Below are 17,082 nucleotides of genomic sequence, written 5' to 3' on the forward strand. Positions count from 1 at the left end.
AATATAGTAAGGACAGTTTGGTGGACTGTTAGCTTGGATCAATCATAGTAATAATCATTATGCATTATACGGAGGAGGATTAAACTCAAGCGTACGATCAACGACAGATACTCTACTTTGGCCAATCGACTTAACTCACATAAGCACTTATATCACATAATATTTTTTGGGCATATATGTATGAGGTACATAAACTTGCTTGAAATGGCAGATCGTCTTAAAGGCCTTTGTTCATAGTTTACAGGCCCACAGTTCCAGTACAGAATTTACCCCACTTCTGGAAATTAAATATATATCTTGAGAATTAAAATTTAAAACGCAAGCATAAACTTTTGCTAATCTGGAAACTTGATTATGAATATGAAGAGGTTTGTCTGTTAATAAACGCATATAATAATATACAAAAATATATAATAATATATATTGCTATGCACCGATGGGAGATGGACACTTGTGATGAACAAAGGCTGTGACAAAACAAAACTGTGAGAAGCAACAACACATGTGAAAGCCATTGGATTGGTGGTGGGGACCATGCAAGGCCCACCGTTGGATTGGATCAATATCCTGCGGTAACACAGTAATGACAGATGCCTGCATTTGCATGACATGCATGGGCTTGTTCACGTGCCACACCGTTTTCCGCAATTTGCATTTAATAAGACTTACCCCATACTCAGGCCACACCATATGCTTTATGGACCAAACCATGGGCTTTCACTTGGGGTGTATCACCCCAAAAATAATTTAGGCAATACAACAAAAATAGACGGGAGAGTTTTTCTTGTTTAGAAGAAGTTAACTACGTGATTTGAACTCGAGATTTTTTTCAATAAGACGGAGACACTAATGTTTTACTAGACTAAATAATCATTCGTAATTGAGAAAAGTCTTAACAACGGAAACATTTTATTAAGGTTTATTTATTCATCAGTCAAAAGAAGATCTTAGGTTAAATTTAAGTTACGTACTTGCTTGAAAACTAAGTCCATCAAGTACTGAAGTCTTTATGACTAGCCTCATATGCTTGAACTTAATTTTGTTTAAACCTGATTTTTTGTTTAATGTTGGTGTAAAGTACTCATTAACCCACAACACCAAGGTATTATTATTATTATTATTAGTAGGTTTGGAATAAGAATGGAACATGGCATGTGGCCACGTGACTGGTATGGGGGTTGTCTTGCAAAATTCAAAAACAGCCAGACGACACGCCATTTTCAGATGGGTCATGCTAGGGAGACCAACTTTAGATACCAACTTGTGTACCAACTCTCTAATAGAGGTGGAGCCCACCAATACAATGGGTCCCACACTCTATTAGAGAGTTGGTACACAAGTTGGTATCTAAAGTTGGTCTCCCTAGCATTTTCCTTTTCAGATACTCAAATAAATCCAAAGCATCAATTCCAAAGCTTTGTTTCATTATCCCACCAAAAAAAGATCCATACTTTGCCAATTCCCAACACCAAACGTGAATAGTGAACAGTTTTTTCATCCAATTATTTGGAACGTTTGATTGAGCTAAGAAGATGGTCGTATAGAGTGGATGATGGGACATCCTAGGTCAAAAAGAAAATTGTACCACAAGCCTCTTAAGCACGTGGAATTTATGGATAACGTTTCTAATATACCATGTATACTTGTTTTATTTATACAACATTTGGCCAAAGGCCATGAACTTCCTTAATTACACTTCACAATTTCAAACTAGATTTAACATAACATTGTTAATGTTAATTTATGGAAAAATCAATTATCGTAATCAAGGAGAATATAGATTTTCGCTAACGAGTGTGATCAAGGCACAACAAATGCTGATAGAAGTGATCAATATGACATAGTTTTGGAAATATAATGTTAAGAAATAAGTTGTTGATTGATGGAATTGAGGCATGATTATTAATATTAAACTATTAATTTAGAGAGCTGATTTTTTTATTTCTCTTTTGTCCACTTATACTCCCTTTTATACTAATCTCTAATTGAAATTGGATTTTAAAATAGTAATTAAGGTGAGGGAAATATAAAATTGTTGGTTGATGGAATTGAGGCACAATGAAATGAAATCTACCAACTCATACCAACCTCTATAGCTAGTAATAGTATGTGTGCCTCTTATTTGGTCGGATTATACAAACCAACATAATGTTATCTTAAACACACTAGACATTTAATTTGTACTAGAATTATCCATAAAGTGATTCTTTCAAATGGATAGCTTCTTCACACACACACAGCAATGGCCCCTCCACCCATCTTCACGCCTTCCTTGTTCAACATCTGTATCATTGTTTAATGAATTTTAACTTTCACTTGAGTAACTTCCAAGGCACACACTCACTCTCATATCTGGTTGTCTCGTAGTCATTTGTCACCTCTCTCTCTCTCTCTCTCTCTCTCTTCTCTCTCTCTCTCAAAGCTCAAATACGCAAGAAAAATAAGAGATGCAAATCACTCGAACAAGAAGAAAAAGCAAAAAGTCTCAATCACCCTCACCACCACCACACCCTCCCTCTTCAACTTTCAACCCAAAACCCAATAATAATCACTCATCCCCCTCTTCCAAGCAACCCTCTTTCCACCTCTTAGTCACCACCAAACCCACCTCTCCTCCTCCTCACCCTCTCTCTAAATACCCAACCCCCATTTCATTTTTATATTCTACGAACACACACTCTCTCTGTTGTCTTTTAACTTTCACTCTGTTTTAGACTTTAGGCTTTTATTATCACACATTAGTTGTTGGGTTCATTGGTTTTATTATTTTAGTTTAGAAAGCAGAATGGCCCGGCTCTTCCGATCCAAATCTTGCCATCTCGTTGGACTCACTGAGTTCAACATTGCCCCTCCGAGCCCATTTTCCCACCACCATAACAACAAAGACGTTGATGGAGAAGATGAAGAAGAAGAAGAAGAAGAGGAAGAGGAGATGGAAGAGCTGGAATATGAGGACTTGGGTTATGAAGATGAGGTTCAAAACAATCCCATGTCGGCCCCATTTCTTTATCCCACAAGTAGAGCCCATGGGAGCAATAAAGGTCGAGACTTTCATGCTCATAATGGTCACCAGCAGCAAAACCAGTTTGCTGTACTGGACATTTTGGTGGCTGCTCTGAGGAAGTCTTTGATAACTTGCAGTGTGGAGAGGGATGACGTGGCTTCCTCTATCGATATCAGTTCTCCTACTGAGGTGAGGCATGTTTCGCATGTCACATTTGACAGGTTTAATGGGTTTCTGGGTTTGCCCACTGAGCTTGAGCCTGAGGTCCCCAGGAAGGCGCCTAGTGCCAGGTGAGAGCTCCTTTGATCTTTTTGCAATTTTGCCTTCTTCTTTTTTTCTTTTTTCTTTTTTTAAATTTATAATAATAATTATTATTTGTTTAAATAATTGGTTGAGGATGAATTTGTGGAATTTATGAATTGACTTGGTTATCTGGAAATTTTGGGCCTTTGGGTTGGTTTGAAGTACCAGTTGTCTGAATTTGAAAACTTTGACAGATTCAAGTTCATTCATACTTGGATTTTATGTGTGTGTTTGTGGGGGTGTTTTTCTTACTTGCTACTTTGCTTTTAATAATGAAATTGAAAAATTAATGGCATTATGTTGTTCTCTTGTAGACTTCTAAATCAGTTTCTGTGATTTCCGGTCTTGTTTTGGCTTCTCTTTTGAAACTCCGCAATTTTATGTCTGGTTGGCTTGTCAAAATTGGTCTTTCTGATTCTGGGGTTCCCCTGAAAGACAAATTAACCAAGTGGCTTACTTTAAATGGTTTTTTATTTTTTATAAACACAATTGGCTTGAGTCTTGACCAAGGTTGTGAATCCCCTTCTTTGTGTTCGTCACAATCACAACCATTACCGCCTTAACTGATCTCCTCAAGAACAGAGTTCCCCTGTACTTAATGAAAATTGTCTGAGGATACTGATTTAATTTAAGTTCATATTTGGGGAGGGAATTTAGAGAGGGAAGGATGATTTGATTCTGACCTAATGAGATTGTTTCACCTTTTTAGTGCTTATAATTTGTGCTTCCTGCCATATCATAGCTTTTGCTATTCTGCCTTGAACTTGATTGAAAGTGTTGGTAGGCACTTAGGCAGATAAGGGAATGTAACATGGAAGGGATTTATTGTCTTTCATTTTGTTTCTATAGCGATGGGTGGAGTGATTCTAATTATCAAAGGAAACCATTTGGTCTGTTCGGTTTGCAGTAGCGAAGATTGTTAAAAACATCTTATTGTGCAAATGGATTTGCATAGGGTGGAAAAAAAAATTGTTAGTTTTTATTCTTTTTGTTTTCGTGAGTAGATTGTACTAAAAAACTATCTGAAGGTAGATTTGGGAAACATATATGTGGGTCTGGCAGATGGGAGTTTCTGTTTCAGCAGTTTGAATATATGTCTTACATCATTTCCTTGAGTCCTAACATCAATGTTCCTGTACCATTCTATTTGACTAAGGACTAATGGGATACGCTTCTTTTCATCCAGTGCAAGTGTGTTTGGAGTCTCTGCCAAGTCAATGCAGTGTTCTTATGATAATAAAGGAAACAGTGTGCCTACAATACTTCTTATGATGCAAAAGCGATTGTATTCAGGAGGAGGCCTTAAAGTAAGTTTGGTTTCTGAATTAGTAGCCAAGTTTTACTTGTATGTTTCTTTGCACCTCTGACAAAACATGTGGTGTTATTTCATTCTCCTCCTGGTTAAAGGCAGAAGGAATATTCAGAATAAATGCTGAAAATGGCCAGGAAGAGCGTGTTCGGGACCAATTGAACAAAGGTGTAGTCCCGCATGGAATTGATGTTCATTGTTTGGCAGGTTTGATAAAGGTAAATATATTTGGCATTTCTAAGAAAAACTCCTCTATTATGCGTTTGTATACATTTTGAAATATATAGCCACTGGCTCCTTCTTCAGAATGTTTTGTATTGTTAAAAATGTTAGTGGACTTCCAGTTTTTCCTTCAATCTTTCAAATTCTTGATCTTAAATAAACCCTCTTGAATTAAACCTTTCATTTATGATATCTAAAATTATTTTTTTAACTTTGGGTTTGTGCTCCTCTTCCTTTTCTTTCTTTTGGTTGTCAACTTCTTCTTCCTCCTTTTACTAATGGGTGCTCCCCCCCACCCCTCTCCCCTTCTTAAACCTTTCAGGCATGGTTTAGAGAGCTTCCTTCAAGGGTACTTGATCCACTCACACCAGAACAGGTGCTGCGCTGCAACACAGAAGATGACTGCACAAGACTGGTGAAGACACTTCCTCCAACAGAAGCTTCACTGCTTGATTGGGCCATCAATCTGATGGCAGATGTTGCGCAGAATGAACAGCACAACAAGATGAATGCACGCAACATTGCTATGGTTTTTGCACCGAACATGACTGAGGTTGGTAGCCTTTGATTTAAAATGGTTGTGTATTGTTGTTTTACATGTGAAATGTCTCTGGTTGCTATATGTTGTTTGCCTCAATTTTTCTTTGAAACTCTCTCCATTTTGAGTTATGGTCAAGCCTGATGGTTGTTATAGCTTTAAAGTAAGAACTGCTGCGGATGATATCTACCAGTATCAATGTCCTTGGAAAGATGAAATGAAATGTTGTTGTTCCTTTGCCCCCAAGGTGGGCCAAGTTGGCCAGGACTCAGGACAACACATTTTAGATGGAAGGCCCTAGTTGGTCTCCCACAATAATACCTTGTTGATTACCTGATACCTAGGTCAAGTGTAGGCCTGGATTTTGGGGTTTATCAGGCCCACCTACTAAAAGATGAGTCAATCCATAACATCAAAAGATTGTTGATCCTTGGCTATGACTTGGATCTGACAATGGTTCATTGTTTTATAAAACTTAGCCAAGTTTATTCTAGCAGGGCTTCATTGTTGCACAGTTCTCTTTACTGGGGGTAATTGTGGTTGTAATGACCATAAGACAATCCTCTTTGTTCACAAACAAATATAAGGTTTGCTATAGACTAAACTAGAATTGTTGCTGCAGATGGCAGATCCTTTAACTGCATTGATACATGCAGTGCAAGTTATGAATTTCCTGAAGACACTGATTTTAAAAATCCTGCGTGAGCGAGAGGAATCAGCTGCAGAGGCTACACTGCATTCACCAAGCTTGAAATCTCCCAACCACAACAGTGACACTGTGTATTCATTCATGGGTGAATCCTTTGGGCAGAATCTAAATTCCTGTGCCCCCAAGGGACCTGTTGATGATATCTCATTCAGGACTACCAGTTTGGACAGCCCGAAAGCTGACATTGATGAGAAACTGTGGTGCTCTCCGGTATTAAGTGACGGGGAAGATGAACTCGAGTCCAATTCACACAGCAGCATGTCTACTAAGTATGAACTCGATTGTTCCGAAAATGGATGTAGAAGTGGATATGAAGCTGGAGACTGGTTAAGTTTGAGGAAAGGAGTGCGGAAGCTGTGCAGCCACCCGGTGTTTCAGTTGAGTAAGCCGGCGAAGAAGACTGAAAATCTTGGGATTGTAAATACTAGGGAGAGAGAATTTTGAAGTTTTTTCTTTGAGATAGAGACCTCTGTATTTTTTTTTTTTTGTATAGAGAGAGAGAGAGAGAGAGAGAGAGAGAGAGAGAGAGAGAGAGAGAGAGATGTCTGTATTTGTTCATAATATGTTGGTTGTGGTTGGTTTGTGTGAACATTTTTATAGCATAGATGTTAGGCTTTTGGTTGATTCTCTAGTCAGATAAAAAGGATTGGAAGGAACTAACTTGGGGGGGTAGTGAAATGGATATAACTTTGAGTGCTTTTAATAACAATGTTGGAGATTTATACAAGTGAATAAGCCTTGAAAGGATGCCACTTAACACACACAAAATTAAACTACAAAAAGAGAAGAGAGTTTTGATGGGTTTACCCTTCAATAAACTTCACATTTGATTGGGTTTGTGGTTTAGTTTTTGGGCTCAAAATGGCAATTGGTTGCATTCATGCCCCCCGGGGGAGTATATGAGCCCAAAACAAGGAGGCCTTTTGAAACCAAAAAAAGAAAAGAAAAAAAACAGAGAGAAAATAACTGGGGTAGTCTCTAAGATTTGGATTATGCGAAGTGACGTCGGTAATTTAGCAAAGATCTTTTTTGACATTAAGTATTTGATCCTCTCTCCCCAAATCTTTGACATGATTATTTTATTTTAATATGCAAAAGTATAAACCATAATTACGCTAAAAAAATCGTGGGTATGAATTCAACTCATTGATTATTATATATTATATTCTTTTAATCAAAACTTAGGCACACACCTTTTTTTACTTATACGATATATATTCTTGTGATGAGTTCAATGCGCACTAACCTAACGTAACTTTGAATTTATTCTCATTTCAAGTGACTTTGACACTCAGGCCTATTTCCTTTCAAGTTTTCATTGCAAAAGGGAAAGATGGAAAGAAGCCTCAGGATCTACTAGTTAATATAGTTATATAGATTTTGATTGTCGTTGCTAACATTAACCATAGGCAGTCAGTGGTCACAATCGATATTAGTGGTTTTAGGCCCTCGATTAAGATATCTCTTAATTCCCGTACAAATAATAGACCCTTTGCATGCAACTCCAAAACCCAATCTTTCCTCCTCACAAATCCTCCTGCATGGAAACAAGTTTTTAGATTTCAAAAATATCATGGATCCTACCTTAACAGTTCTTTTTGTCTATGTCATAAGTTTGAAATGATCTTTCATTATATATATATAGAATTATTAGGTATAAACATAATTATTAAATCAAAATGTCGATAAAGTATATAAAAAAAGATAGAACAAAGGCGATTGTGTGGCCTGGCTCTCTCTAAATACAAAATACTAATGTTCCATTCCAGATCCTAATTTCTTAGATGCCATTATTTTTTTCAAGAGTATTTGTTTTTTCATTACTTTAACTCAAAGTGTATCTTCACTTATTCTCAACACCCGAGATGCGTTCATATGCATAAGTATAGTATCATAAATACAAAGAAAAAAGTTAACCATAATTATGTATATGAACACATATTAAGTATTAAGAATGGCAACGAAAATACACATTAGGTTAAGTTTCTTTTTTCTTTTTAATGCCTTTGGAATGTACCTTCTTCATTAAAGGTTGTGTATACACAGTACACTCCCTTATAAAATTATTAGTTGGGAATGAACTACAACCAAAATATGGCAATGGCAGGTATACGAATAAATAACATAGGTCCTACTTCAATGTTATACCGTAGCAGAATATGATGATGAAAAAGACGATTCATGCATGAATGACTGGTTGGTTTGTTGATACGTAGTTACTCTTGCTCGGTCTGGTAACTCTTCTTCGGTCACCATTTTCCCTCGTTCCTTGACCCTTTTCCTCTGTGCCATCTAATTGCCCGCTTTTAGGCTTCATGCACTACCTTCCTTTTTCCCAACTGAATTGAAGGGTATTTATTTATCAGACTCATCTCAGAAGGAGTGGTGCTGATTGGATTTGTTTTGGAATAATCAATGATATTCTAGAGCGGTGGTTAAGAGGGGATATTATCTTGTTCACAAGCAAACTCAATCAGGTGGGAAGCTGTCCCCATTTGGGTGTCGTCTACTATACTGATCAACATGGCAACTTCCAATCCAATTATAATTAATTATGGTGACAAGGAAGTGAGTGTATGTAGCCACTGTGTTTATGATCGATAGCGTCCTCAATATATAATTGTTCGGTGTTTTAATTAACTTCATTGTCAATGTTTTCATTGGCAAGGAGAGATAGAGAGCAGGAAAGGGACTCTACCAATTGTCCCATATGTGCCTGGCTAAACTGAATAACAAAATCCAATGAATAAGTAGAGACAAAAATCAACTAATTAAATGAAAAGTGGAGTGTGAAAAACACTTAGGCCCGTCTGGTAACGTTTTCGGATAATGTTTTCTAAGAATATTTTCTAATAAAAAAACCTAGACAAAGAATGTATAATTCTAATAAAAATACACCATATAATCTATGTGAGCTACTTTTCATGGAATTATGGAATTGAAAGAAAAAAAAAAGGAAACAAAAATATAGATAAATCTTTTATGAACATTCTAATTAATTAAAAAAGTTTTAAAAAATCAAATGAAAACAAAAGATTTATATTTTTATTTAAAAAGAAACCCAACCACACTACACCATCCCCCTCCCCTATTTCATGAGAGAAACTCTCATGTAACGAGTATAACACTTTTTGCTATTCCCGGTCAATAATGCAATGACACTTAGCATAACTTTTGCACGTATCATTGTGTTATTGGTCGAGGATAGCAAAACATTGATATCCTTGTTACATGTAAGTTTTTTTGCTATCGGAGACGCCATCGCCTCTCTCTCTCTCTCTCTCAACCCCCCCTCCCTCTCCCAAAACCCCTTCTCTGAACCACATCCTCACAACCACCACCCACCCTACCCCCACCCCCCCTTTTCTCCCCACACCCTCTCACACTCCTTCCCTTACCCTCCCTTACCCCACAACCCTCCCCTTTTTCTGAACCACATCCTCAACAACCCCCAACAACACCACCCCACCCCACCCATCCTCCCCCCACCTCCTCCTCCTCCTCTCTCAACCCACACCCTCTCACACTCCCTCCCTTACCCACAGCCCCACAACCCTCCCCCCACCCAAAACCCCACCTTCATTTCTTGGCACCCAAATTCCCCCAAGCCAAAATATGACCCATCGACCTAGAAGTTGAATTCATGTTTTTGTTTTCACAGAAGTTGACCCATCGACCCAAAATATGACGCATCATTGTGTTATTGAATTCATGTTGCTTTCAACTTTTGTGCATAAGTTTGGATTCGTTTTCAGAAGTCGATTTCGAAGTTTGCAAAAACAAAGCACCAAATGCGTTTTTGGTGAAAAACAGAAATGAAAAATGAAAATGGGATCCCAAAAACATTAATCAACGGACCCTTAACTTACCATAGAAAACGATGTCGTCCTAATCAATTATGGTATTTGTTTAGGGTTAGCTAGATCTAGCTATAGAATGTTATATTGCACATGTAATTATGGTATTTGTTTGATGGCATGATACGAAAGTGGCATCCTTTTTAAAGGAATGCATATATTTATATTTTTAGTACTATCGTGGTGGTCCTATTTTGATTGGACATGACAAACAAAGCCTATCGATCCCTAAAAGTGTCCACAATTTGGCCATCCTTCATATATATATATATATATAAAAGAATACCTATATATATATACACACTGGTTAAGATAAAATCATGAATTTAGTGATATGAATTTAATATATTATCGTTTTTAAAAAAATAAAAAACTCTATAAATAAATAAAAATTCAAACCATGAATGAAACAATAAATATATGCACAATATCTCTGTTCCATAAAATTAATTCCTTGGTTGGCAACTTGGCATGGGATGAAGAAATAGCTATTAGCTAGGCTGCAGGCTGCATGCATGTTCCTCTCAGTGAACTTGTCGCTGCTGGTCGTCTAATCGAAATTCATATCAATATCCTGGAAATGACGTTTTGTATTTTTCTTTAAAATGGTTTTTGTGTTTTGTTTTCTGTTATTTTCTTTCTTAATTTGCTGCATCAAGGCATGCTCTGATTTTATTTTCGCAAAAAGCAACTCTTCCATCTACTGGAAAACGTTGCTAGAGAGAGCTTGCGCGCACAATTTCAGCATGTGAGCAGAGAGCTACAATAGGAATAATTATGAAAACGAAATGAAAAGAAAGATCAAATACAGCTCTACCTATAAGTTGCTGCTTGACATTACAATAGGTACCATAATATGTACGGATTAAAGCTATTGAGAAAGAGAAAGAAGAAAATAAATATATAGGAGAGTTAAGTAATTGAAAACGTTCGAGTATATATAAACTCTATATTCAATTTGCGTTCTAACGATCAAAATAATTTATTTTTTATGTTGTTTTTATATGCATAATTAAAAAAAAAAACCAAATCGAAAATTGTTTAGTCTTTTTATTATAATTTCATTTTAGCAGATAAACTCTATTGTCCGCAAAATTATTGATTTGACCAAATTTTCACAATGATATTCTTTAAGGAACATTTTAAAAAGACGATTATCATAATTGAAATACATTGCAGAATAATGTCGCATATAAAAATAATCATTGAAAGTAACCATATATAAAACATAGTTTTAGAGTCTCTGACAAACGCTACCTAATCAATAAAAATTAATTTTCTGACGATTTTATATTTAAATGTAAAAAGAAATGGAATAAACGTTTACCATGTGGCACTGTGCTAGTTTTTCAGTTCATGGTTAAACTCTTTTATTTATTTATTTATTTATATGCAGTGCCTTTCAATGCCACCATTGAAAGTATTAATAATAATAAACATACTGCCAGCAACTTTCTTAAGTTGTACGGCACTTTCGATTTTATACTACGAACATGGATAAAACCAGTCACCAAATCTTGATTTGATCATGATGAAAGCCACCATTGAAATTAATATAATAAGCAACATTAGTAAGCATCCAACTCAGTATTATATATATTAGCAGATTTTTCCTCGTGCTGTAAAATCTTATTGGTTAAAATTTTCCACCCATTAAAATACGTCAATTCTGCTTTGATTACTTTGCTCTAACATATATTAATTTGTCGCACCAAATTAAAAACCAAATGGACACTAGACAGTGATACAAAGATATATATGGATGTTAGTATTTGAGACATATGCATATCAAATTTTTAAAAATAAAAAAAAAATTGGAAACCTTGACGGTATGAGGGGACTTTATTTGTAACTAAAATTCAAAGCATAAAGACATCCTCAATAAAGCCAAGGGCACCTCAATCCACTTTACAAGATACACACAAGTTAAAGCAAACTTAACTAACTTATGCGCCGCTTAATTTGACTCTCTACGAGTAAAAACAATACAATTACCTAGATTAATAGGTCTTATGAATTTTTATAAGACCCTAATAAAAATGTGACACATCGTTTTTTTTTATTTTAAAGTATAAGCGATAGTCTAAACCATAGAGAAATGGGTTCATTTCTCAAACTCATTTTTTTATACTTTTTAAAATTAAGACCCTTTTTAACTGTATTAGACCCATTTCTCTATCTTAGCAAACAATAATTGGGTTCATTTTCCTTTCATAAATAGGGTAGGCAATTTCATCCCCATCGGGCGTAGTACGTACTTGGAAGATCCAAGTGTCTCTTTATTAATAGTGCATTTCATTTATAAATCATTATGATGATTGGTCTCCTTCTGTTCAAGCATACAATGACGAGCATGTGACATGTCAACACTATAATTTCAGATTTTTTATTTTTCCGCAGATTTTTTTATGAAAAATATATGAATTCCTCCTAGGCCTAGCTACTAAATGCTTGTATGGCCCCTACCAATATCAACTATATATATCAAGTTTTAATTTCTGCCTATAGCTAAAAAAGATGGGTAGCTCAACTTCTTGCATGGTAGTTGAGTTGGCAGGCTCAAAGGGTTCTGTCTGATTGCTAAGGCATTGCCCACATGTCGATTAAACTTGTCCAATTATTTACGTGTCCTCATCTGCAATGGACAAATTAAGCCCCCCTTCCAACTACACGATCCATCTGTAATTTACCTGAATTTCTCATAAGAAAGAAAAATAAAAAATAATCTACGAGAGTTTCATTCTCAAAAAAATTCGTTCCGCGAATCAAACAAACTCAAAAGACTTTGATATTCAACAAGAAGTTCAAAATGGAATTATTACTGAGGTGTTCTGGTTCGTGGGTAACAATTTGAGTGATTATCCAACAGATACACAGATGATTGTATAAATTTATTTTGGAGAAGATTTGCAGATGAACACCGCAGCAATCTGATATAATCTGAAGAACAATTAAATAAAGATTTTCTTCTTTGTTTCTTTCTCAGAAAACAATTAAATAAATAATGTAGTTGCGTGTGGTTCTCGAACGTACGTGTCATTTTGTTTATTGGTGGGGCTTGAGCATACGAGGTTAAGTTTCATATTAAATAATGGAACAGTTAAATACAAGAATTAGGCACAAGATCAACATGCTTAATTAAGTCTGTCAGAATCCAAAAATAAATAAATATATTAAGTCTGTCACTTCAAGAGACATACTTGTAAATTAGTTTATCAATCACCCACTAATCACTCACGTGTGCGTCAGTGCGTGTGTAAAGTAAATTAGTTTAGTTTAACAAATGCAATGATTCCCAGTAAAATAGATTAAAAAAACTTCAAAACCAAGTTGTGTCCAACCAGCTTTCAAATCTTGAATCCATCATTGTTCTACTTTATATATGATAAGCTTCCGAACAAAGAGTAATAGACTAAATGATGAGTTATGGATTATTAGAAAATGTCGAGAAAAATTAGTTTTAAGTAATGAATTTTTCGTTTTATAATTTGATGCACAAAATGAAGTTAAATATTATGAAAAATGTACGTAATAATATTCATGCTTGTTTATGTTAGGCAATCTTTTTAGAACACAAACGCTTGTAAGTACTTTCTACAAAATGTAATACGGCACATGAACTACTCATTTTGATTCGTTTCATGATCCGAAATGTCAATTTATTAAGTTCTCTAAGTAATTCCGATTGTTGGTTCTTCGGTGATGGAGTTTTTCTAAATTAAAACCTTTTATCTGAAAAGGGAGGCAGTGAGTTTTATATATAAACTTTTCAACTTATTGAGGGGAAAAAACAGGGACACATTAAAAGACCAAACAGGAAAAAGATATAATCTGGGCCCTAAAGCGTACGTTATGCATGTGCAGTTGCCCTTTTGATATAATTCCATCACTGTAGATATGGCCCTGAAGCTTTGCTGGTTCTTTTTAACCAATTTCTATGTATTAAAAGAATTTTCATGTATTTGTATCCTTCACTATCAGGCCTAGATATGTGTGTGTATGTGTGTGAGAGAGAGACAGAGACAATACTGTGTGTGGTTTTATGCATGTCGGATCTAGAGTGTCGTCGTTTTACCTGAATTTACATCTTCCTGCCTGAATATAGTTTGTGGATATCATATGGTCATCTTCTTGGCGACTTTGTTGGTCCATATCTAGAACTACATCTTCCCCCCGGCCCCCAACCGTAGCCAGAATTAACATAAAAATAGATCTTGTTTTTCGTACATTTAACCAATACGGACTGCAAAAGTAAAATTGTGCAATAATAAGTTAACCTTTGTAAATTCAAGTAACAAATAATTGCACGGGAGACTGGAAAACGAAGGGTGGAGGGACCACAAAAATTCTGGAAAAACGATAAAGAGAGAGAAGCATCGTATACATGTGTCAGTGCTTGTCTCGGCTGTTAAAGTTAAAATTGTACATTCAACCCAACAACCTAATACATATATGATATAATAATATCAGAAAAAAATTTTAGTCATCTAACTGTTATCACTTAATAGACAAACACAATATTAATGTTTCTGATTAAACATTGAATTATTACATTGTTAATTACATAGCTAAACCGTTTCCTTTTTATTGCTTTTTTACAAGAATGATCCTTAAATAATGATCTTGAGAATGAACGATTTCAATTATCATAAAGCTTTGCATAATGAAAAAAAATAAAAAAAATAAAAAGTGGGCAAAGAGGTCTATAGCTTTCCCCAAGCACACATTTGCATCATGTCAAAAGTAGTTTCATGAATTGAGGAGTTGTGCCTCATCTTGCGACAGGTTTCTCTTGTGGCTTGGTCATGGTAGATCCACTGCTCATTGGTGTGTTAAGGCCTTAAAGTAACTAGATGACGCTCTATGTCATGTCCCGAAGTTGCGGTTGATTTTCCTTTTGCTAGCTTTGTTTTAGCTTTTTTGTTTTGGTTTAGACAATAAAGTCCATGAACTCTATGAGTTTTTTGTATTTTTTTTCTCATAAATCAAAAAACTTGGTTGAATTTGCTAGGTGTTTTTAGTCTCTTCCAGAGAATCATGCCAGTTAGTGACTAGTTTTTGTCATTGATGTCATTGGACTAGATTCAGGGAAATTGTGGCAGTTGAAAAGGGTTATAGAAAAGTTATTTTCAGCTTTTCTATTAGCTTAGGTTACTGGAGAAGTTTTACATATACATATGTTATATTGTAATTGGGATGGCTTCATTTACAGTATGTATCCTTTTATTTATTTATTATTATTATGTCATATTGTAACTGAGATGTTGTATGTCAACAGTACAATCAAAGACATCAACATAACATCTAAAGTACCAATCCCAGGAGGGCAACAAACTAACATGTTAAAAACAAAACTAAAGTGGACAAAAGCTGCACTAAAACTACTAGCTCACATCACCACAATTAACTATAAGTTCAAACAATGCCTACATAACCAACATAACTAAAACTCTAAACAAACTCATGAGCCTAAATGAACCCTACCATCACCACCACCTGAAGAAGTGTCGTCACAGCCACACCCACCACCGCATCCATAACAGATATGGGGAAAACATGGTTTCCAGCGAGCTACCTACACCTAACAACAAACAAATACCTTGATAAAGAACAATTGGGTGATTTGTAGCAACCTTCGTCGAAGACGATGTAGGCCCAAATTTAGAGAATATATGAGCAGTGTTAGAGAGTGAATTTTGGGAGAATGATTAGTTGGAGAACGACTAAAAGGGGTGATGGGGAACTTCAATTTGAGCATGCCAAGAAGAAATCACCACAAAAGGCTTTTTATTCAAAACACCCTAGTAGACTTATTCACTAACCTATAAGAAAAATGTGAGGAGAGAGGAGGGGGGGGAGGGGCAATGACGCTTCATCTCCCTTCTATGGAGTTTTTCTTTGGGACTCACAAAAGGAGAGAGCGGCTAGGGTTCCTAAACAAAGACAAACTTTAATTTTGGGGGTTTCTATAATCTCTCCCTCCAGTATTTGGCATCTGGCATTTAACCAAATTGACACACAGAGATATATGGAGATTGAGAAGAAGAAGAATAATAATAATAAAAGAGAGGGAGAGAAGAAGAATAAAGAGAAAGAAAATTAAAAAAAGAAAGAGAAAGAGAGAGACGAAGAGAAGAAGAGAGAGAGAGTGTGTGTGTGCGAGCCAACAGAGAGGAAGAAAGAGAGAAGAATTTTTTTTTTTTTTTTTTTAAAGGAGGATACATTGGGAACGCGTATACACGTGTCTAGCAAGTATCGTGAGAATCGCTTTAGAGCGATTGTGAATAACATTCCTCATAAGAAAATAAAAAGGAATCAAGAAAGTAAGACATTGATAATCACACAATTAAAAATTAATTTTTATTCAACAGGATCCTTTCCAATTACCAACATGATTTTCAATAAAAAATACTTGAGAGACAAAAATAATTTAATAATAAAAGAAAACAAGAAATAAATAAAAGATATTTAAAAATATGCCTAAATGAGATGTACTCTTAAAGAGATTTTAATTGATTAAAATTATATTAAATTCTAAAAAAACATTCCTATTATGAGTGCATAAAAAATGACATGTCTTACCTTTTATATCAAATGTCTCATACATATTAAGTCACAATTATGGAATTCGAGGATTGCTGAGTTGTTTCAATCTTGCAGTGTTTGAAAATCAGAGAGCAATTTTGCTTCAACCCTCTAGCTAAATGACACTTCCAAACTTATACTAAATTCTAGGAAATACAAACATAATTTCATACTAACATTATATTTGGTAAAGAAGGAAATCCTGAATTTGACATATCTTTGTCTATTGGGCTTTTTCTAGCAACTAGCATTATTAATAAATTTTTTTTTTCTCAAGAGTTTTTGTTAAACGATACTAGAGTTTTTGTTAAATGATATTACCGGCCTACTAAATTAATTCGAACCAAATAAGTAATTAACCGATTCGAACAGTTAAAAGTTCTAATGGTTGATTAATGAAAAAGAAATTGATCTACCAAAAATTTTAGTTTAGTGAACGGAAGAGCGCTCTGCCGCTCCAAACCTATCCACGCTCAGGATAATGCATGCAAGTGTAAGAGTGAGACCCGCCAATCAGTCACTGAGCCTCTCCCTTTCATTCCACGTGCTAGTGAT

General features: G+C 35.4%; 1 protein-coding gene across 1 annotated transcript; it reads left to right on the forward strand.

Annotated features, from left to right (window-relative positions):
* Positions 2,345-6,529, forward strand: LOC18786472 (rho GTPase-activating protein 3). The gene is made up of 5 exons (XM_007218988.2): positions 2,345-3,294; positions 4,494-4,614; positions 4,715-4,834; positions 5,161-5,391; positions 5,999-6,529. Exons 1-5 carry the CDS (start codon positions 2,786-2,788, stop codon positions 6,527-6,529), a joined length of 1,512 nt encoding a protein of 503 aa, XP_007219050.2. The 5' UTR covers positions 2,345-2,785.

The sequence above is a fragment of the Prunus persica genome, chromosome G2 (genome assembly GCF_000346465.2).
Source record: "Prunus persica cultivar Lovell chromosome G2, Prunus_persica_NCBIv2, whole genome shotgun sequence".
Lineage (NCBI taxonomy): Eukaryota > Viridiplantae > Streptophyta > Magnoliopsida > Rosales > Rosaceae > Prunus > Prunus persica.

Coding starts and splice junctions, on each gene's coding strand:
- LOC18786472 (XM_007218988.2), top strand. CDS start 2,786: ATGGCCCGGCTCTTCCGATCCAAATCTTGCCATCTCGTTGGACTCACT. Junction 4,615..4,714: donor ATTCAGGAGGAGGCCTTAAA/GTAAGTTTGGTT, acceptor TCCTGGTTAAAG/GCAGAAGGAATATTCAGAAT. Junction 4,835..5,160: donor GTTTGGCAGGTTTGATAAAG/GTAAATATATTT, acceptor TAAACCTTTCAG/GCATGGTTTAGAGAGCTTCC.